Source organism: Pan paniscus, chromosome 4 (genome assembly GCF_029289425.2).
Source record: "Pan paniscus chromosome 4, NHGRI_mPanPan1-v2.0_pri, whole genome shotgun sequence".
Classification (NCBI taxonomy): domain Eukaryota; kingdom Metazoa; phylum Chordata; class Mammalia; order Primates; family Hominidae; genus Pan; species Pan paniscus.
The window spans coordinates 109753451-109777468 of NC_073253.2; the positions used below are offsets into that span (position 1 = coordinate 109753451).

A 24018-nucleotide genomic window follows, 5' to 3' on the forward strand; every position below is an offset into this window, starting at 1 on the left:
TTCTCTTTGGCCAATATTTCAAAATCCTGCAGAACCATAACAGGATCTTCCAGCTAATGAATCGAGCCCCTTGTGCACAACTGAACACCACATTGTGTTATTTTGTTCCAGAATATTTTACAGTTTCTTTTCTTTTGTTTTGTCTTTTTATTTCAACAAAATGAAAATAGAGCTCGGAAGTAAGTTGTGTGAGCTGCTCCTTTCAACATTTGCAGAATTTTCTACTGGCTGCATGCACCCAGCAGATCCTTTATTTGTGAATTTTAGTAGTCTGATTGCTGCTATGGAAATGTGATCCAAAATCATGATATTTTCCTGTGATAAGTGAAGTTCACAAGGAAGAAATCAACATATGTTTCTTATTCTTTTTTGGGGGGAAAAGTGTAATACACATCTGCATGTTACCTTTTATTCTGGCAGCTGCAGCTTAAGCAGACTTTTTCTATCAGCTCTCCTACATTACAGGCAGTATAAGAAACAAACAACAAGACAAGATGATTCAAGTTCCGATAGCTAAAGGAATTCCAATCAAATAAGGCTACTGTATGTCAGCTTTCCAGATTAGTAGAAAATAAAATGGGCAAAATTCTACTGTCAGACATAGTATAGTAATCCAAGAGAAGTAAATTAGGCCCCGTTGTTTATAAGATGAAGTACCCACTTAAGCTAAGAAACTGCCACTGGCCCTTCTAGCCTGACTTTTACAGAATTCAGGACTTTCTCTGTACTCATTACTTGCTGGAGGCATCTGGTCCAGAGCCCAAACTTCAGTCATTTCTGTGCCACCAATGCTATAACTTACTTAAATTTGAACATGAAACTTTATACAAATTCCTTTATACAAATTTTAATCCATTTTTATACAAATGGATTAAAAATATTACGAAGAAAGGTAAAGGTAATCGTCAATTGATAGTTGAAACACCGGTATTGAATTCTAGCCATAGGCTGTTGCCTGCAGAAAGCTCTGAGCTGAGATTCTGCTTTTTCTTTTTCTTTTTTTTTAAAAAAGAAAAAAAAAAAAGCAGGTGTTAGGAGATAAAGACAGAGTAGGACCAGACTATGATGTTTTTCTTGCAGTAATGAAGAATTAGAAGAGGACTAAAAGGATTAACTGTTTTCCATCTTAAGTATCACTTAAAGTCATCTAGAATACCTCTGTTGGTATGAATCCAGCAGTGCAGAAACATTTTTCTAATCTAACACACTTCATTTCATATGTGAGGAAACTAAAGGTCCAGTTAGAGTAAGGATGGAATCCACTGTTGTACACTGCTCTTTCTTTAGTACACTTCTGCGTAATGACCCACGGATGTCTAAGTGTTCTTTTTAGGGGGTGCAGGGTGGGGGCAGTTGCCTGTTTTTCAAAGGCACACATCAAAAATTGTAACCCTATTAATTACTGAGAGAAATCTTTCTCAACAATATATTGGATCTAAATACATGCTTGTAAATTTTAGACTAGGACATATTCCATCTCTGTAATAGCATAAAAAGGATCCAATTAACTTCGTTCCAGCATTCTAATAAACACATAGTCACAATGAGAAGTTATAACCTTAAACTGTTGTAGATTGTTAAAGATCGTGTTGTAGGTAGGTGTCAGCTAAACTTACTGGCAGAAGGCACTACATCTTCACTGTAGAGCAGATTTGGTGACATATTGGATATCCTAGTTTCGGAACAAAATCACTGAACATTATGAACATATTACAAAATCTCCCTGGCAGTAAAATCTTGCCCTGTGAGTTTTTATTCCTTCTACATAATTACCTTTCATTTCAATTGAAAAATAATAAAAAATTCTCTCTCTAGCATTAAAACTATACTTTGTAAAATGACTTGTCATCAAAGCAAAATAAGATTGGCATGACTTTTTGTTTGTTTTCATTAAATAGTTTAGAAGAACCTACTTCTCTTTTGGGAAAAAGCTTTTAATTGTTAGCTTAAGGAACAATAAACCACATTTCTCTTATTGGAAAATCTTTCTTGGTACATAGTAAACAAACACTGAATAAATATTTGTTGAAAAATAATATAGTAAATAAAGTTAAAGAATAGCAGAGTTCTTACCTACAAGTGTTTTTTTAATACCATTTTTTGACTCTTAATTGACTCTTCATCAGGTATATACAATGATATTTAACAGTAGCTAAACATAATCTTACAAGTAGAGATTCCATCTGCCAGATACTATAATTGTCCTCTGACTTTTATCTACACTGAAAATGGGAATTTTTCCTAGGAAATGGTCTGGCCTCCCTACAAATTTAATGGCAGTTCAAGATAAAAGTTAAATGAAATACAATGAAGAATAAGATAATAATTATGTGTTTTGTGTTATATTGCTGCTGGTTGAATAAAAGTTTTTTTTTTGTTAATAAGAATCTCACTTATCACTGTGTTTTCATCAGGTTCAAATACCTAACCCAATCCATTTCGGACTAAACAGGGCTAATACCTGTATCTAGTCATGTAGGCATAGGAAGGTGCTCATTGCTCCAACATCAATGAAATTCCAGTTGCTTTGCATATTTCTTCCTATGTCTATTTGTCATGATACTGGGGCTTTAAGGAATGTTTTGGCTTTTTCTCATATGGTTAAATCCTTATGAGTCTTTCTGAATTCAACTTTACCTGGTAAATAGTTGTCCTAAGGACATCTCATCTCTTGCTCTCTCTCTCTCTCCTTTCTTTTTTGCGGTGTTGGGGAAGCATGCTTCTCATTGTACCAGATACATAACCAGTTTGGACTTACCCCAAATGTTCAAGGCATTATCCATGCAGTTATTTGCTCTTGTCGATTTTGTGCATGCTCTTTGGAAGGCATAAGATTGCCATAGGAAGAAGGGAACCTTTCTGATACCACATTCTATCTTTTAGATTAAGAAGTGTAAAAATGGAGCAGAGGAAACTGAATGACCAAGCAAACACTTTGGTGGACTTGGCAAAGGTAAGCCTGAGGTGCTTAGCCCTCCTAGTTGCATCTGTTGAAATCAACCATCACTAATCATGAATGTTTCAAGAGGATCCCAACCCAAATCTAATTAATAAATCAAACCAGCAAAGCACCCTAAAATGATGGTCCAACTTAAAAGAATGTTTCTATAACTCTCATTTAATGTACTCTTTCCCTATTACGTTATTCAGCCCCATTCTGAAAACATTCCTAGTTACAGTGATTTGGAAGTACCATAAGAAGCTTAAGTGGAATAGGAGACAATACATGTGGGATTTTTATTTGCATGTAAATCTCATCTCAATGAGAGCAGAACTGCATCCTAGGTGTGACTGTGATATTCAGGAATGAATAGGACTCATCAATTAAATTTTGTTCTATGTATTTTAAGCAAACTCAAAAGAATGTAAAGTTGAAATAAAAATAAAAGATACCAGAAATTACATCCTAGAATGAAAGTTATCACCCTAAAGTGATCACTTTTTTATGGTTCTTTCTCCATTTCAGTATTTCAAAATCATACCACTTTTTAAAAAGTACATTAACAGTCTCCAAATTATTCTACCTTATTTATAAGATTTATCTGATCAATTTTTAGTTGTTTCTCCCCACATAAAACCCATTCTTAAAACATAAATATTTGTCAATAATCAAAACATTGCATTTTCCTGGGTGAATTCTAAAGGTGGTATTAGAATAGCATTTATATAATTGTTCAGCCTTTTACCCAAATGCTTGGAAAGAGGCAACTCTCAGTTGCATCTTACAAACTGTTTTTTTTTTGTTTGTTTGATAAATCAGACATGACTTTGCTAAAGCCTCAAGTATAATCCATAAAAATTAGAAGTATTTGTCCTAGTCTCATTAAATAATGCATCTGAATTACATTCATTTTAATGTATAGCAGTAACACATACTAGATGTTGAAGACAGTAAGTATTTAATGACTTACCCTAGGAGAGCATATATCATGCATATAAACTGGACAGCACACATATAAAAAGTATGAGGATATCCTCGATTAACGTGTATAAATGTGGCTGTTACTTGGACATATGAAAAAAAGATAGGGCAAGCTCCATCACTCCTAGGTTAAATGATTTTTAATGGGTATTTTTATGAAAAAATGAACAGACCACATTGAAATATGATGTGGAGATGTAATTTTACTTCAAGAGTACCACTGTGAGGCAAAATGCTGTTTATTAATGTACTTATTATGACCACAGGACTGTACATACCATAAAGGCTCAGTATTTTCTTAAATGAATGGATGCTGTTCACATATTCTCAAGACTATGTAGTAAAATTAAGTGTATGCACTCTGTCTCTGGTCAATCTGAAACAAGGTGCCTATATTCTGAATAATAACTCCCTTATCAGTCCATTTACCATCTTTAAAAGATTGTTAAGCAGAAGAAGAGCATATGATAGAAGGGAAATGCAGTAGGAGGGACGGCTTAAATAAAGGGATCTCAGACTTGGGAAAGTCTGCACTAAACTAAGATTAAAACCTTTTCCTCCCTCTTTGCCAGCCTTTTCCCTGTCTAGCTCTGAGCTGATCAGTCTTCTCTCTTTGTCTCTTGGCTACTCAGGAAATATACCTAGAAATCAGAGTTATGGATACCCTGTGATCAAGACAATCAATTTCAAGGTTCACTAGGAATCCAGAAACATTTTCCTGTTTTAACCACTTAGCTTTGATTAAGCCATAGCCAGGAGGTCAGAGCCATGGCCAACAAGGTAGACTGGTAACTTCAGTATCTCCCTTAACTAATATTCTCTCAATGGGTTATCTGTAAAAATTCCATTAGACCCAATGGAGAGAGGCCTGTAATTTGGAACAAAGGATAACAAACAAACAATATTTAGGAATTTATTGCTTTAAATTACAAAATTATCAAACCAGTTAATCCTAAACTTCATTTATATTCTACCCTCAACATTTCTGCTACATCCCAATGCCATCTGTATTATTATTTATCCCTCTGTATTATTTATTGTTCTTTGCCTCTGCCCATTTTTTAAAAATTACCCTTGCCCTAATTAACAAACATGTTGCAAAATGAATTTGATGTACTAACCTTTGTGACAACCTTTAAAATACATATATAAATATTCAATTGAAATGTTTTTGTCTATCCTGATACCACCTAAAATCAATGGGCATGCCACCAGTAGCAGTACCTGCTCCACATTTTCTGCAACTGAACCAAAGATCTTATATTTCTATTATAAATCCTGGCATTGAATACATACATACAATGAGTTGGCTTTGCAAGATGAGCTGTTCAGTTAGCTGACACCCCTGTTACACTGAATGCCACCAGCAAGAGACCAGAGCTAAACCTCTGAGAGGTGGACAGTTTGTGTTCAGGGCAAGTATAATTAACCTTCTTCTCAATCCTGTTTTTCAGACCCAGAACATCATGTATGATATGATTTCTGACTTAAACGAAAGGAGTGAAGACTTCGAGAAGAGGATTGTTACCCTGGAAACAAAATTAGAGACTTTGATTGGTAGCATCCACGCCCTCCCTGGGCTCATAAGCCAGACCATCAGGCAGCAGCAGAGAGATTTCATTGAGGCTCAGATGGAGAGCTACGACAAGCACGTCACTTACAATGCTGAGCGGTCCCGGTCCTCGTCCGGGAGGCGGCGGTCCTCTTCCACAGCGCCACCAACTTCATCAGAGAGTAGCTAGAAGAGAATAAGTTAACCACAGAATAAGACTTTTTGCCATCATATGGTCAATATTTTAGCTTTTATTGTAAAGCCCCTATGGTTCTAATCAGCGTTATCCGGGTTCTGATGTCAGAATCCTGGGAACCTGAACACTAAGTTTTAGGCCAAAATGAGTGAAAAACTCTTTTTTTTTCTTTCAGATGCACAGGGAATGCACCTATTATTGCTATATAGATTGTTCCTCCTGTAATTTCACTAACTTTTTATTCATGCACTTCAAACAAACTTTACTACTACATTATATGATATATAATAAAAAAAGTTAATTTCTGCACATACTCGTTTGGTCACTTGACATTTCTAAAGCTTCACTTCTCACATTATTTTCAAGGTAAAATAGCTGATTATCATCTGATGCACCCTGATAATTTTGATAGCCAAAAGTTTGGCTGGTTGGAAAAAAAGACTTTCAATTCCTCTATACCCTATTCCTAAGATTTTTCTCTTGTTATGAATTATTTGCATCAATCATTTGAACCAGCATAGCTTATTATTTTTTGGTTTGCAGTGTCTCATTTTTAATTCAATTTTTTTCAAAATGTAGAAAGTCTTTTATCAGAACATATACAAATAAGGAGGAGAGATGCTTTCAAGAATTTTTTAATTCCCAGTTTACACCACTGTCTGTAAACAGATGGTGCAGAATTTTAGTTCTAAACTAGTTATTTCGTATCTTTCCCTTTATTTATTATGAAAGGCCAAGCATGCACTTTTTAAATGTTTGGGGCCTACCTGTGTATATTCATAGATACATGTTGGCATACAACAGCATAGTGAATATACATAAGCCTAACTCCTAACATATCCTCTAGTAAGTGATCTCCTCTTGGTCTGTACTTACATATTTAACACAAGTCAATAGCATCTAGTAAATTTCACGTGTTTTAGGACACTTGTTTCATGGATGGTTAAGGTCAGTTTGTGTGAAAGAGAACTGAGTGGTTATTGCTACAAACCCATCTGTTTGCAAATTTGCTCTAAGAATCCACTGGGTTTAGAAGAACCGTGTGTGAGATGATAGCAATACGGAATTTCCTCATGTGGTGTTATTCCCAAGAGTGTACAAGAAAGCTGATGATGGTAGGGATAATGCGTCTTAAAAATAAGGCTTCGTTTGGACAGCTCTGAAAGCAATCTGCTTGTATCAGCCTAAACCTAAAAATACTCCATTTTCAGGGCAATCTGTTTCAGAAGCTTTTGTCCCCTCCTCCACTTCATTTGATACCATACCCTTTGGTGTCAACCTTACAACATTGCAAGTTGCTAGTATACTATGTTTTTCCTTCTTTAGCACAAACTGGAGTGATATATTTGATCCACCCTACATAGTCCAATGGATAAAATAAGATTCATAACATTCTTCATAATTAATCAAAAAACCAAACAGTTCCTTTCAATATCAAGGATATAAAACGGATTGCTTTAGATTGCATGAGAACCACTTGCCATTTACTATCTATCCACAATGGCTGAAACTAAAGCCCATTCATGTGGCTTATATATGCCTGTGTTGGATAGAATGAGGCCTGGAATTTTTTTTTTTTTTTTTTTGATAATAAGTGGAAGAAAAACAGAACACTGGTTATAGAAACATACTGCCAGGTTAAATGAACATCAAGATCCTACTTTATCAAGATTTCTACTTCATGGATGAAATTAAAATCTCATTTTATGTATTTTGGGTTACATGCAAGAATATATCAAGCATTTGTTATAAACACTGGATGTAAGGAGAAATTTTGGAAAAAATATTAATTTGTTCTTACAATTTATGTAGTTAATTCTTGTATCTTCTACCTTTGTTGTAACTAAAAGGCAGAGTAGCAACTGAAGTTTATCATCTTACAGATCAATGAACACTATCACCCCAGAACACTAGGGGACTAGGGAAAAAATAATGTATTGCTTCTCTTGTCAAAGATGAGAGAAGACAAAGATTTTAATTTATATTTCTTTGCCTTGCATTTATTCTCTTCTTTTTAACTGTAGCTCTTCTAGAATAAGTTACTCTGTTATCCTTCAAAATCAATTTTACATTTCCTATTCTATGCAGAGTATATGAAAACTGGTAAATATTAAATCTTTTATTTCTATTTTTAAATGCTAAATAACCACAGTTTTAAAAGGAGGAGGGGACCCCTCGGTTACATAGACATTCTGGCCTGTGATTTGCTGAATCAACCCCACTTTAGGCAGAGCTACCAAGTCTCCTCCCAAATGGCTTTGAACATTAGGCAGAGTCCTCTGAGGGCTGCTTAGAGGACTGCTCTTGTGGTGATAAATGCCCTTACTTGCATTTTGCTTTTCAGAATTCCTAATAATGATTGAGTTCTGTTTGTCTCATCTCAGCCTGCCACACCCTGGTCTGTTTCTCTACAGCCAGCACAAGCCATTTGGCTTCTGCAAATCATTTTAAATTACAATGGCACCACCTTCCTCAATAATTTTCTTCATTTCCTCCACTTATACTCAGTGTCGAGGTTAGTCACTGGAAAGAAGACCCTGTGCTCTTACAGAAATGAGGATGAGCCAAATGCATAACAGGTACTAAATTTTGGAAATTTCATGTGCTTTCTCCCTAGTTTCTCCTCCCTTTCTGTTTGTTTTCCAAGAGTCTCTGCATCAAAACATCTACAGTAATCAAGTAATTATGCTCCAAAACAGAATTTGTGAATTCTGATAAAAAGCTAGGGGTTAGGGTTAATATGAGCATCGAGCAATGGATTAAATAATACAGTCCTCCTATTTTTGAGCTTTGCTCAGTTTTGAGAAATAGCATGGCAAAGTGGAAGGAGTCAGACTTGGGTGTGGAACTTAGCCCTGCCACTCACTAGCTCTGTGCACCTGAACACCACTGATTCTCGGAGACTTTTGTTTTCTCATTTGTAAAATGAGCCTAAAAAAACAAAGATATTGGAGGGGTGGGGCGGTCTGCAAATCCTGGCATCTATTTCATTAAATGATTGTAGTTACTTGTATTACTACTTAGAGCAAAAGGCAGCAAATATTAAACACCTCCATTATCTGCTTATCTTCTAACTTTTAGCACCCAACTGTATATATATATATATATATATATTCTCCCCCCTCACTTGTCTAGTTCATTCTTGAAGCAAGTTACTGGAATCCGGATTAGCATATCCATTTCCTTATCCTATCACTGTTTAATATAACCTAGAAAATCAATATGTATGTATCCTTTTTGTGATTCTGACATACTCCCTCTCTGCTTCTTGGAATTCCACAAAATCTGTTCATAAATATGATCCAGAAAAGTAGAGGGTGTTTGTTTAGGGAGTGCTGGGAAGGTCACCTGAGAGTTGGACCAAAGGGCTCATTTACTTTTTCAAACCCATCCCTGTAGGTCCTGAGCCTCCACCCACTGCTCCTAGTCTGTGTAACACACCCTGATGCCATTTATGTGTTTTAACTTGGGGACCCCAACCCTGGGGGCCTGGCCAGTTAGGAACTGGGCTGCACAGCAGGAGGTGAGCGATGGTACAGCAAGTGAAGCTTAATCTGTATTTACAGCCACTCCGCATGGCTCTCATTACCACCTGAGCTCTGCCTCCTGTCAGATCAGTGGCAGCATTAGATTCTCATTGAAGCGCGAACCCTATTGTGATTGCGCATGTGAAGGATCTAGGTTGCGAGCTCCTTATGAGAACTTAATGCCTGATGATCTGTCACTGTCTTCCATCAGCCTTAGATGGGCCCTTCTCATTGCAGAAAACAAGCTCAGGGCTCCTACTGATTCTACATTATGGTGAGTTATTTCATTACATATTACAATGTAATAATAGAAATAAAGTGCACAATAAATGTAATGCACTTGAATCATCCCAAAACTATCGCCCCACAACCCCCAGTCCAAGGAAGAACTGCCTTCCACGAAACTGGTCCCTGGTGCCAAAGAGGTTGGGAACCACTATTTTAACTGAATTTTCAAGCAATCCACTAAGAAAAAAGTTATCAAACTGGTTGTTTGATAAATAAAATCCTAGGAGATGTTGAGAGACCTGGAAGACCCTGCCATAAGCAGTATGATACAAAGGACTTCTCTCCATCTCACTGTCACTACTGCTACAGCCCTGATGAACATGATCTTTTTCAGTTTGTTAGATTAGGGAAGGAAAAAAATGCCCTGTCAATGCTGCTCACTAGTTCTTCTGTTAAATATGTCACGAGTCAGTGAACCCAGAAATAGAAAACATAGATTATAGTTTCCCAGGTATTTTTAGAAATACTTAGAATTTGTTCCCCCGAGAAAATACCTTTTTCTCCAGTTATGGTTTCCTCAGCCCCAAGGCCCGTGTTCCCTAAGTGGTAGTATGGAGTGGAGGATGCTACTCAATTGATGAGAAATTACTATGGCTGGGCTCAGTGGTATGTAGCCTATAGTCCCAGCTACTCAGGAGGGTGAGGCAAGAGGATAGCTTGAGGCCACAAGTTTGAGACCAGCCTATGAAATATAGCACCCCATCGCAGAAAGCAAGAGCAAGAGAGTGAGTGAGAGACAGGAAAGAAAGGAGAGGAGAAGGAAAAGAAAAGGAGGAAGAGGAAGAAGGAAAGGGCGGAAGGAAGGGAGGGAGGAGGAAGACTTACTAGGGCTACGGTGTCAGGAGTACTATATTAGACACTTACGTAACCTTAGGTCCAGCTAAAAGTTGCGTCTAAGGGAGGCTGTGGTCAGCAGATTGTGGCCAAGCAGAGCAGAACAGAGAGACACTTTGTTCTAGTTTTTCTACTCTGTTAATAACTTGCTTTCCCTGCCCCTCTTAGGAAAGCAGTCTCTCTCCATAACCCAACTCTTTTCATCTCTGTTGGAGACAGGTCTCATTTAATCCTTTAATTCCTGCATCAACCCTATGTTTATTTCCATTTTACAGATGAAAATACTGGAGGGAGTATCTATTTCTAAAATGAGTTAAAGGAAATAAGTTCCTTTCTCAAAAAAATTATCAATTTCCCTGGGGTTTCCTTCCCTGCCCCCCACTCCCAAATAAAGAAGCCTATAAACAAGATAATATTTCTCATTTGTCCATCCTGTCACTTATAAAAATATTTGAGGACAGTGAATATGCAGTGTCCTCTCCTAAGGTAAAAAATATATATATATTTGCAGACTCTGAACTGGTTCAGCTCAGAGGAAAAGTACACCTGCCCAGTGGGAGATTACGTGGGTCTGAGTCATAAAAGAAAGAATCCAACAGATCACAGAACGCACTCAGTGTTGCACCCACATTTGGAGGTGATGCCACCTGTTACCTCTGCTGAAGCTGGGTCAGGCAATGAACCCTCAGCCATCCAGGCCCATCACCTCCCCTGCTGAAGAGACTGTGGCCACCAGACCTCCTTAGGTGGTTGGATGAGGGATGATACAAGATACTAAGATGAAGTCCAAACTATATCTTCACTGTAGAGGAAAAATCAAAATGGCTTCGGTAAGAAAATATTTGGCATAATGTGTACCAAAATCCTTCTGGCCATAATATGCTAAGTCTACATTATTTTGCCTAATAATACCTGTACCATCTACCATCCCTTCAGAGTGGGCTGGAGTGAACCCACATGCTCAAGCACATTTTATAGGTAGAACCTGAAGAGACAGGCCTATTCTGGGTAGGCCTTCAGGTTCTACCTATAAAACGTGCACAATTCCATGTTGTACATGAACCTAAGTCTTCCTCTATCTCATTTCCTCCCACTTTTGTCTTATTGCTTAAATGGAATTGTTAGGTTGAACATTCATATTTTTGTGGGCTTTGGGAATGCAAGGCTAAAATTAGCCTGTCTTTCTGTTGGATAAGATCACACAGACTCAGAGAGGAAACTAACAATGAATAGATAAAAGGACTTTAAATTAACCAACAGTTTTATTTTTGAGTTTATAGGAGGAAGTTATATACTATGAAGAAATACTGGCATCACTTAAATATGATTGCGTAAGGAGCTTTTCCCTTTATTTTTCTAAAAACCTATTTATACGTGTTCTGAAACATTTTAAGGGAGTTTGAAAATTATAAGTGTCTTTGACAGGGATCACTGATAGCAAAGGTCTTAAAACAGGTTGCTGTGGGGAATAAAAATATTAGGTGGACATTTCCTAGTAAATGTGAAGCAGCCCAAGTGGGGAATCCTTTGTATCTTCATGAGATTCCTATCCCCTCTCTCTTTTAGAAAAAGCCACAGTAAGAGAATATTTCTTCTGTATAAATAATAGAGAGGACTTGAAAATTAGCAAAAAGCAGAATATTGCTAAATAATTTAAATTATTAAATATTTAGAGGGAAAAAACCCCTTTGCAAAGGCATTTAATGAAAACTTATTTACATACATAGGAGAATAAAGGTAATGACACGCTCTTATTCTTGACTTTGATAATTTAAAAACTGTAAGTAAAAACTATTTTGGAAAGACAAAAAAGGCAAGAAAGCATAAAAAATAAAAAAGTGAGAAAGCACAAAGCAAGAAGATGAAACCTAGTAGCCTAACAACAAGTACCAATAGTTTAACTCACCCGTTTAAAGGACAGAAAATACAAGCGTGGGTTAAAAATAAAATAAATATATATGCTTTTTATGAAAGAAATGTAAAATAAAATGGCAGGTCAAACTAAAACCCAAGTTCCCGGGGAGAATTCAGGCTGGTCCAAACAAAAAAGTGGTAGCAATGTTCATTCAGACTAAAGCAAATCAAATGAAAAGTATGAAATCACAAAAAGATGCCATGTTACACTGATAAACATTCAACTGATACTGAAGAGAAAGCTGCATGAAGTGTATGCACTAAATAATAACACATATAAATTAAAACTCTCAGAAATAAAAGGAAAAGCATAATTGTGTGGGAGACTTGAAGATCTCTGCAGCCTATACAGATCAAAAGGTAATAGACCAAAAATATAGTTTTTCAAAAACCCATTACCAAAATTGGCCCAAGAACTAGTAGAAATATGAATAGAAAAACAACTATAAAAGAAATAGAAATGTAGTCAAAAATATACCAAGTCAAAAAGCACTCATACCAGTTGCTTTGAAAGAATACTTTGCATTTTATATAAAATCTCCCTGAGAATTAAATAACATAAAGTTAGCCAAATTATTTTACTAAGTATATGACCCTAAAGTCATAACTAGGCAAGGAAAACATAAGATAAAGCTACAAACCAATCGACATCGAAAGTTGCATGTAAAAATCCTCAATATAATATTAGAAAACCATATCCAGTGCTATATTAAGACAATAATACAGCATGACCAAGAAAGTTTAATCAGCCTTTCAAAAATATTAAACCCTAATAATATAATCACAGCATGTAACAGAGTAAAGACAATCATATAATTACTTCACTCAATGCTAAAGCTACATCTGATAAAATTCAACACTCATTCAAAAAATATTTGTAGTAAACTAATAAGATAGAGGAACTTATTTAATTTGATAAAGCATATCTGCAAGATATGAAGTAATAGCAAAACTCTAGACATAGCCTCTTTACTGACAAGAAGGAGGATGCCCAGCATCATCACTACTGTTCAACACTGTGCCGGAGCCCCAGCCAGTGCCCCTTCACACTGCTAAACTTCACACTGTTACTCTACACCCAGATGATAAAGATCCAAGCCTGACACACACACATGCATGCACACACACAGTTCAGGAAGATTTTTTTTATGACTTTACAGTATGTGAGACCTTCTCACACAAGACAGAAAAAGCAAAAGTCATAAAGGAAAAAATTTAAACATTTGCTTTTGGCAAAATTAGAAAGTTTCTGATATAAGGTAAAATTGTAGGAGAAAAATGTTTACAATACTATATGACAAAAAGGCATTTTTATTCAGAATATATACATGTAGATGGATATGGATATAATAGTATTAGATAGATAGATGATAGATAGATAGATAGATAGATAAAGATAGATCTCTATCTCTCTGTATGGACTATCCATAAGTAAAAGACAAAAATCTGGTAGGAAAACAGCAAAGTAAAGGATTTCTACAGCCTACTCACAAAAGAGGCAATAAACATGTGAAGAATACCAAACCTACTGATAATAAGAGAAATGTGCAGTAAGACACCAATAAGGCATTATTTTTTCCCAGTAGACAAAGTGTTAACAGTATAACACACATTAGTATGGAATAGGTAAGGGGAACTAGGTTTCTCATATACTACTAGTCTGAATATTCGTAAACTGGTTCAAAGCTATTTAAGACCACCTATTAAAATTTAAAATGCATATACCTGCTTTGGAAAATTCTCAAATTTCCTTTTTAAGACTGAAAAATAAATAAGTAATAGATAGTGTTTCCCTTTCCTGAGAGAAAGACAAAACTCACAAACTTTGTTAGCAAGTGAGACAAGGTCTGTGTCAACTGCTCCCAGAAGATCAGTCTCTATTTGCCAGCAAATGAAGCTACCAGGATACTCATTATCGGAGGAGAGAGAAACATCAAAACACTTCCCTATTTGGTGTCACTTGCATAGAGAGAGAGAGAGACAGTGCGTGAGAGAGACAGAGCGAGCGCCAAGACACTTGGACCAAGTGCAAAGTGTTTTTCTATTGCCATATTACTTCATAATCAGAATACTATTAAATAGCACTCTCATATTTCTCACAGTCTTTTCAGACCTCTGGTGAAGATTCCTCTCAAGGCTCCAGGCAAGAGGAACCTGTGCTTTCAGCCTAGCGTTTGCAAGGATCTTGCATATCACACACAGTGAAACTTAGGAACATGTATCTTGATGTTATTCTCTTGAAACATTTTAAATAAAGCATAGTAAAACACCCATCAAATGGGAATTTCAGGAGAGGAATTATTGTGCCAAATTATCCCTGCAATCCCAGGCCAGACTATAAAGACCTGGGGACATAAACATATATTTTGAGCCGGGAGGAGGGAGGAAGTAGATAGTTTTTTGTCCCTGGTAAACATTCGCACAATCCCACCACTCAGTCTCTTGTTTAGAGTAACACCAGCACCTGTAGCCATGCTGGAAGGTCTGTGAACTTTTAACTGCAACTGTGCTTTTAATATCTTTTTAATTCCAAATGTCTTTAAATAGAGAAACTGCTGAATAAATTGTTATAAATACACAAATTAACAACTTTAAAGTATTTGGAAGATCTAAAGTTACTCCCCTAGAAAGATCCTTAAGATATATTAATATTTGTTAGCAATAAATACAAACTTCAGAACATTACTAAGAGTAGTAATAAGGCACTATACTGGAAGACTTAGATAATGCATTTAGGCAAATGTCATTAGAGCTGTAAGAAAACTATCAAAGCTTTATTTTCAAATATTATAAAACAATTTGACAACTCCACAGAATCAATAATAACAATAATTCAAATGATACAAAAATTCAGCAAGTTAATGGGTATAAAAATAGCATGCAGAGATTGAAACTGAACCCATTCCTTACACTATATACAAAAATTAACTCAAGATGGATTAAAGACTTAAATGTAAAACCAAAAACTATAAAAAACTCTGGAAGGCAACCTAGGCAGTACCATTCTGGACACCGAAATGAGCAAATATTTTGAGAAGACACCAAAAGCAATTGAAAGAAAAGCAAAAATTGATAAATGGGATCTAATTAAACCAAAGAGCTTCTGCATAGCAAAGGAAACTATCAACCGAGTAAACAGACAACCTATAGAATGGGGGAAAATTTCTGCAAACTATGCATCTGAGGCCTGCTGTCCAACATCTATAAGGTTTGCTGTCCAGCATCTATAAAGAACTTAAACACATTTATAAGAAAAAACAAACAATCCCATTAAAAATTGGGCAAAGTTCATGAACAGACACTTTACCAAAAGAAGACATACATGCAGCCAACAATTGTGATAAAAAGCTCAACATCACTGATCATTAGAGAAATGCAAATCAAAACCACAATGAGATGCCACCTCTCACCAGTCAGAATGGCTATTAATAAAAAGTCAAAAAATAACAGATGCTGGTGAGGTTGTGGAGAAAAAGGAACACTTACACACTGTCAGTGGGAGTGTAAATTAGTTCAACCATTGTGGACTACAGTGTGGAAATTCCTCAAAGACCTAAAGATGGAAATACCATTCAACCCAGCAATCCCGTTACTGGCTATATACCCAAATAAATATACATCATTCCACTATAAAGACACATGCATGTGTATGTTCATTGCAGCACCATTCACAATAGCAAAGACATGGAATCAACCTAAATTCCCCATCAGTGGTAGACTAGATAAAGAAAATGTGGTACATATATACTATGGACTACTATGCAGTCATAATAAAGAACAAGATCATGTCCTTTGCAAGAATAAGGATGGAGCTGGAGGTCATTATCCTTATCAAACTAGCACAGGAACAGAAAACCAAATATTGCATGTTCTCACCTATAAGTGGGAGCTAAATTATGAGAACACATGGACACAAAGAGTGGAACAACACATGCTGGGGCCTATTTGAGGGTGGAAGGTGGGAGGGAGGCAGAGGATCAGGAAAAGTAGCTAATGAGTTTCTAGGCTTCATACCTAAATGACGAAATGGTCTGTACAACAAACCCCTAAGACCCAAGTTTACCTATATAACAGACAAGTTTACCTATATGACACAAGTTTACCTATATACCTGCACATGTATCCCTGAACTTAAAAGTTAAATTTAAAAAATAGCATGCCGAGGCCGGGTGTGGTGGCTCACACCTGTAATCCCAACACTTTGGGAGGCCAAGGCAGGCGGATCACCTGAGGTCAGGAGTTCGAGACCAGCCTGACCAACATGGAGAAACCCTGTCGCTACTAAAAATACAAAATTAGCTGGGCGTGGGGATGCATGCCTATAATCCCAGCTAGGGGCTGAGGCAGGAAAATCACTTGAACCCGGGAGGTGGAGAGGTTGTGGTGAGCCAAGATCGCACCATTGCACTCCAGCCTGGGCAACATGAGCGAAACTCTGTCTCAGAAAAAAAAAAAAAAAAAAAAAGCATGCAGAAATCAATAGCTTTGATGCACACACCACTAATCAATTGGAATATATAATGGTAGTGAGAAACACCCAATTTATAATTACAAAAAAAATACTTAGGAATAAACTTAACAAGAAATGAGCAAAATCCTCATGACAAAACTTTAAAACATCCCTGAACGACATAAAAATAGACTTGAACAGATTAGAAAACATCTCTTTTACTTGTATTGAATAGCTCAACATCGGAAAGATGTAAGTTCTCCTCAGTTTTACAATTTAATGCAATCCCAATTTAAAATATATTAAGAAGCTTTTTAAAATGGAGTTACACAGGTTGATACTGAAGTTCACATAGACAGAATAAGAATAAAAATACTTATCTTTTTAAAAGCTATGGCTGGTGGTCTTTTCGCCAGAAAAAAATATAACATGGTATAAAACATCTATATTTAAAATATTGTGATACTAGCGCAATAATAGACAGAAAGATCAGTGAAATAGAACAGAAATTCTAGAAACAGAGCCAAGTATGTCTGGAAAGTTATTATATAATAAAGGTGGTATTTCAAGTAATTGGGACAAAGATGTACTTTATAATAAATGGGCTGAAACAATTGAATAGCAATGTGGAAAAAATTGGTAAAACTAGAGCCATACTTCATATCATGTGAAGATTAAACTCCAACTGGATCCAAGAGTTACACATAAAAACTGAAACCACACAAGTAATAGAAGACAGCATGGGTGAATTTTTCTAAAACCCAGGTAGAGTGAAGGGCTTTCTGGAATGCAGAGGCAATAAAAGACACGACTGATAAATTTAACTACATAAAAACAAAAGAATTTTGAATAACAAAGAAGAACACCTCAACCAACCTCTTTGGATAGAGTCAAAAGCAGATGATACACTGGGAAAAATATTTGTAACACAACACAGATAAAGAACTGAAATCCCTAATATTGTAAAAGATTCTTATAATTGAGAGGAAAAAATTCTAAAACTCTGATAGAAAATAGGACAATGGGCAAAAGACAGATGATTTACAATATATATATATAATTGTAAACATTTAAAATATATTCATTATATTCATAATATAAGAGATGCAAATTAAAACTATACAAATATATTAATGTCATTTTTCTCAGATTGGTAACAATTGAAAGCTTGACAACGTATTTTGTTGTGAACAAAATGAACAGATACTTTCATACTTTTCTTATGGGAATGTAAAAAGGCACACTCCTCCGGAGGGAAATTTGACAGCATCTAACAACTTATTTTTCACCCAGAAACCTGTCTTCTAGGTTTATACCATGAAGACACAACTTCAACATTACAAAGGTATATACCCATGAGATTCTTAATTACATTACTGTAATTGCAAAACATTGGATGCAACGTGAATGCCTCCATTTTTAAAATTTGTTCAAAATGAAGAACTTTGCAGCTGCACAAAAGAATGGGGACGATATCTATGAACAGATAGGGAATGACTTCCAGGATTTATTGATAAATGTAAAGAAAGCAAAAGTACAAAAAAAAGTGCAAAAGTGTATAAATAGTGTATTTGTGTAAAAAAACTTTTTGCAGAAAAGAGACACACTGGAAGGATGAGGCAGAAAGGAATGAAATGGTATCTACAGAAGGTAGGTGGGAAGAGGCTGGAAGGGAAGGGGGAGTAACTGACACTTGTCTAAGTATATTTTTAAGAAAAATTTTTACTTTCTGAACTATGTTAATATTTTATATACTCAAAGCATTCTATCAGTGAGAATGGGGGAACACCCTAAAACAAAATAATAAACCAAACTAAATGAACCAAATTGTATTCCAAATGAAAAAATAACCATATTAAGTGAGTGTACTGTGGGAGAAACAACATTAGTAATTCCTTTTTTTATAGAAAAGTTTCAAAAAACAATATGGAGAATTTCTTTATATCCCCTGTTCAGTTTTCTTAATGTTAACGTCATCAAGAATAAGAAATTAACACTGGTACAATATGAATTAATTTACCTTACTTTAACTAAATAACCTCAATCTAAATAACCTCAGTTGTCACTAAATAACCTAAGTTTAATAAATGTCAACACATTTTTTAGGCTTATTTTTCCCAGTAGTGTTGGTTAGCAATTCTGAAATGACTTTCTCTGTACTGAGCAAATGAATAAATATACCGACAGTGGGAACAAGTTTCTCTTGAAGAAGGGACTTAGAATGTGGAATGCTGGCAGATAGGCTAGGAAAAATCTTGTGGTGTTGGATGGGAATTAGAGGCATCAGTATGAATTTATGGACATATAAATAGTTATAAAAATATGTTTGTATAATACTGCATGTTCTCACTTATAAGTGGGAGCTAAATGATGAGAACACATGGACACATAGAGGGGAGCAACACACACAGGGGCCTATTGGGGGTGGAAAGTGGGAAGAGGAAGATGATCAGGAAAAATAACTCATGGGTACTAGGCTTAATACTTGGGTGATGAAATAATCTGTACAACAAACCCCCAAGACATAAGTTTACCTGTAAAACAAACCTGCACGTGTACTTCTGAGCTTAAAAGTTAAGAGAGAGAGAGAGAGCAAGAGAAAGGAAAGAAAGGGAAGAAAGGAAGATAGAAAGAAGAGAGAGAGAACAAGAGAGAGGGACAGAAAAAGAAAAAGAAAGACGGAAAGACAGAATGACAAAAGAAAGAAAAAGGAAACAAAAAGAAAGGAAAGAAAAGAAAGAGAGAAAGAGAGAGAAGGCAAGAAAGCTAGATAGATTGATTTTGAGGACAAAGCTCTGATTTTTTATCTTGCCCAAATTCCTATGTAAGGGGTCTGGGGAGTCATGCCCTCCAAACCATAAATTCTCCTCAGATGGGTTTTATTTGACCATGTATATCATGACTTACTTTCCAATATGACTGTGGCATAACAAGGAAGAAAATCAAAATGTTTTACCCCAAAATATATTTTGTTGCCATACCTTGAAATTGCCCTGCAAAGTCTCTTGTGGGAAAAACCCACATTCTATAGGAATCCCCTTTCCCCTTTGTTTTCCTTCCTTCCTTCCCAGATCCAGGAGATAATCAGCTAAGAGCCAGGCATCCTTTTAGGTCTGATAAGGAACATTTTACAACCTGCTCTTTCTCTGTGAAGTTTGCTGTCTGAGAGATTCCTCTGCACAATAAAACTTGATTTCCACAATCCTTTACCTTAACCTGAACATTCCTTTTCATTCATCCCAGGTCTTCAGATAAACTCAACCAACTGTCAACCAGAAAATGTTTAAAATCACCTATAGCCTGGAAACCCCTCTGGCCTGCTGCTTTGAGTTGCCCAGCCCTTCTGAACCAAACCAATATATTTCTTAAATGTATTTGATTGATGTCTCATGCCTCCCTAAAATATATAAAACCAAGCGGTACACCAACCACCTTAGGCACATGGTCTCAGGATCTCCTAAGGGCTGTGTCACAGGCCATGGTCACTCATATTTGGCTCAGAATAAATCTCTGCAAATATTTTACAGAGTTTGACTCTTTTCATCAACAATTTGTATGAACATATATTGGTGTTTATTTCCTAATTCTGTCTGCTAAAAAGTACTGAGAGCAATAAAATCTGAAACCTAGTGAGCAGATCTTGGATTCTTCAGACCATTATTCTTGGAGAAATAGCTCAGTCCAGGACAAGAACCAGAAAGTTCAACATTAGCGTGGAACATCTTCCTAAACCAGAAGGTAAGAAATGTTCAAAAATGATGAGGACATATCAAAAGGACATGAAGGCCAGCCTGAAGAAGCTTTCGCTGGCCAAATCTGGAACAGTTTGGGCATCAAAAAATAGTAATATTAATAGTTTGTTATCCACTGAATAAAATAAGAATCCATACTTCCATGTTTAAATAAAAAAGGAAAACTCTTCTTACAGTGGGTGAAAGATTATAGGGAAGAGGATAGATATTTACATCATCTTGAAAGATCTCATAATACATTTTTCACTAATTGTACAGGGTTAATGGTAATTTTACTGTTAAGAAAAATAAAAGAAAAACCTAGTGAGAACTACCTTAACCAAAGAAATGAAGTAATACTGCCAATAATGGTACCGGCCAATATCATATGCCTCCTGATACAATGCAACAAGGAGGCTCATCACTGAGGTGATACTCCTGCCAAAAAGCATAATATGAATCTAATAATGAGAAAATATTGGACAATCCGATTGATAGAGCAAAACAAGTAAACTGATTGAAAAATAAACCAGCCTATGTTCTTTAAAAAGGTTAGAAAAGAAAGCGTCAAGAAATAGTCTACATTACAGGAGACAAAGTAACAACTAAATGCAAGTCATCTTTCTAGATTAGACTCTGGACCAGGAGAAAAACAACTCTAGGGGACATTACAGGGACAATTGGCAAAATTTGAATTTGTAGATTAGGTAATAGTTTTGTATCAATCTTAAATTTTCTTATTCTGCTAACTATATTGCGATTATAAAAGACAAGTCTTTGTTCTTATGCAATACACATTCAAGAATTTGTCATAAAGGAGCATAATGTCTTCAACTTATCCTCAAATGGTTCAGGAAATGGAGGGGTGGGGGACATAGAGAGGGAACAAGAGAAACTGATAAAGGAATATGGAAAAATGTTAACCATCAGTGAATTTAGGTGAAAGGTATACAAAAATTCTTTATATTTTTCCTACCACTTTCCTGCAAGTTTGAAATTATATCAAAAGTTACAAAGAAACTAAAGGACCATCAATAGGGGACAGATTTTTAAAAAGCAGTTCTTATCAAAAGTACAAAGAATGAAATAGATCTATACACAGTCATGGAAAGCTCTCCAACGAATACTATTAAAGTTTTCTTTTATAAATAGTTGGAAAATAAATAATTAGCCCACATATCTAAAGCATAAACTTGTACATGTCTTTGCATGCATATTCATATGCACAAATTCATAGAAAACTTATGACAGAGGATATTCAAAAATACAATGTCAGTTACCTCTGGAAAGAAGTGAAAATGTCAGACTGGTCAAAGAAGATCTTTACTTTCATTTGAGTTTTCAGAGAACATATGTTCAGATATTACTGACATTAATGAAAACAAAGTAAACAGAAAAACTTTTTAAAGCACACTAGAAGGTAAATAACTTAAGCAACAGTAGAAAATGGGAAGGAAGGGATTCAAAAACACTAAGGAAGGAATTAGCCTTGAATAAAGAGATTATGTTTTTTTGCAACATCCAGGAAAGGAAGTTTGTAAAGCTAGACGCAGGTATAGATTTATTTGGAGGTGCAGGTGGGAGAAGGTGTTTCACATCTGATGGTCTCTGTTCTTCCATGAGATAGGATGCAAGGTTAACCACTAAATTAAAGAGGAAGTTTTCAGAGTGAGTTTAGCCTGAGGAATGAAAACTAATGGGAGACATGATAGTTGTCTTCATATACTTGCAAGACTCTTATGCAGGGAAGAATAGATTCATTCTATGTAGACAAGAACCATCAGGAGTAAGACCTAAAAAGGTAGATTTTAATTCAAAATCATGGTTTTCCAACATGGAATGGGCTGCCTTTACATATAATAAGCCTGCTGACATTAGAATTGTTTAGACAGAGGTTGAAAATATTAACAATTGTATTCTTTGCATATCAACACATGTCAGGCCAGGCACGGGGGCTCACACTTGTGATCCCAGCACTTTGGGAGGCTGAGGCAGGAGGATCACTTGAGGCCAGGAGTTCGAGACCAGCCTGGCCAACATGGCGAAACCCTGTGACTACTAAAAATTAAAAAAAAATTAGCCAGGCATGGTGGTGCACAAGGTTGAGGCACGAGAATCGCTTGAACCTGGGAGATGGAGGTTGCAGTGAGCCGATTTTATGCCACTGCACTCCAGCCTGGGCGATAGAGCAAGACCGTACCTTAAAAAAAAAAAAAAGACATCTCAAGTCTCTGCCTCTTGCCTAGGCTCCAACCACTCTGAATCATTCTGTGATGGAGTTTCTGTAGAACTCTCCTGTTGCCAAATTGTTTGACTCTAGAACTTCTCTTAAAAATTATTATAAACTATTTCTCATAATACTGATATATCTAAAGATAATACACTCACCCACCTACCACCCAGCTTGATAAATAAAACTCTATAACTACATAAGAAATCCCTTGTAATCCTAGGATATTGCATTTCCTTTTCACTCCATTCCCTCTCCTCCCTATCATTATCCTGAACTTAGTATTTCTCTTCCTCATGCTTTTCTTTATACTTTTTATAACATGTATCCTCTGTTTTTATATATGTCTAAATTTTATGTAATGTTTCACTATATGTATTTTCTGATAATTCCCTTTTGGGCTAAAAATTATGAGATTCATTTGGGTGGGCGTGTGTGTGTGTGTGTGTGTGTGTAGCTGGATAGTTTATTGTAGTATATTCATTTTGCTGATGGGCATTTAAGTCAGTTTTGATATTTCCATGGTTATACACAGTATTGATATGAAAGTTCTTGCACACATCTTCTTGTGCATCTTCTTGTGTAGAGTGTTGCTAGGGCAGAGCTCACCAAACAACAGTATACAGGTTCCTTTTTGCCATGATTGGCTTATTGTTGAGCTGAGGCGGTAACACCTCTTAGGCTTTAAGTTGGCCAACTGGAGTCTAGGAGTCCATAGAGTTATCTACAGACACAAAGAGTATCGTCCATTAACTCTAGTATGTCATAAACTATTAACATTGCCTCTCTCTCTCAAGTCACACAAGAATGTTGAGAACAGTTCTAGAACTATGCTTCTAAAACTATCAGGAAGATCAGATTTGTATTTCCAATTGATCCTAGACTGATATTTTTGTACAATACTAAATAGATGACATAGCAATATCAAATTATTATCAAAGTTTTAGCCTACTCTCAATATTGAGGCTCATTTCCTCATGGACTGGTCACAGCAGTTCATAGAATGAAGCTTGCCTGAGGACCACACTTTGAGTAGCACTATTCTATATACCTGGGAGTGGAGTTGCTGTGCAGTTAAATTTGCACATCTTGAAATTTACTAAATTGGTCAAATTGTTCTTCAAAACAATAGAACCTATTTACAACCTACCAACTGGGGAAAATTGTTTATACTGTGTCATATAGTTGTCAACTATTAGTATGAACACAATTTTTAACTTTCGCTGTCTCATAGCTGTGAAGTTGTATCACCTAGTGATTTTGAGTTGTAAAAACTTTTCATGTTTATTGGACATGTGGGTTTCTTCTTCTGTTAATTATCTACTCATTTCTTTGCCCATTTGTTCCTACTGGGTGGCATTTTATTTACTAATT

At 35.9% G+C, this 24018-nt stretch overlaps 1 protein-coding gene across 5 annotated transcripts in view; it reads left to right on the forward strand.

Moving 5' to 3' along the window:
• The window catches only part of KCNN2 (potassium calcium-activated channel subfamily N member 2), an 827086-nt gene extending 821107 nt beyond the window's left edge, over positions 1 to 5979 (forward strand). For all 5 annotated transcript variants that reach the window (XM_063604594.1, XM_063604595.1, XM_055112545.2 and 2 more), the window contains 2 exons: positions 2884 to 2953; positions 5377 to 5979. In XM_063604594.1, coding sequence (XP_063460664.1) covers positions 2884 to 2953; positions 5377 to 5664 — 358 coding nt within the window. In that variant the 3' untranslated portion in view covers positions 5665 to 5979. The remainder of the gene's footprint in view (positions 1 to 2883; positions 2954 to 5376) is intronic.
• Positions 5980 to 24018: the final 18039 nt, after the last annotated feature.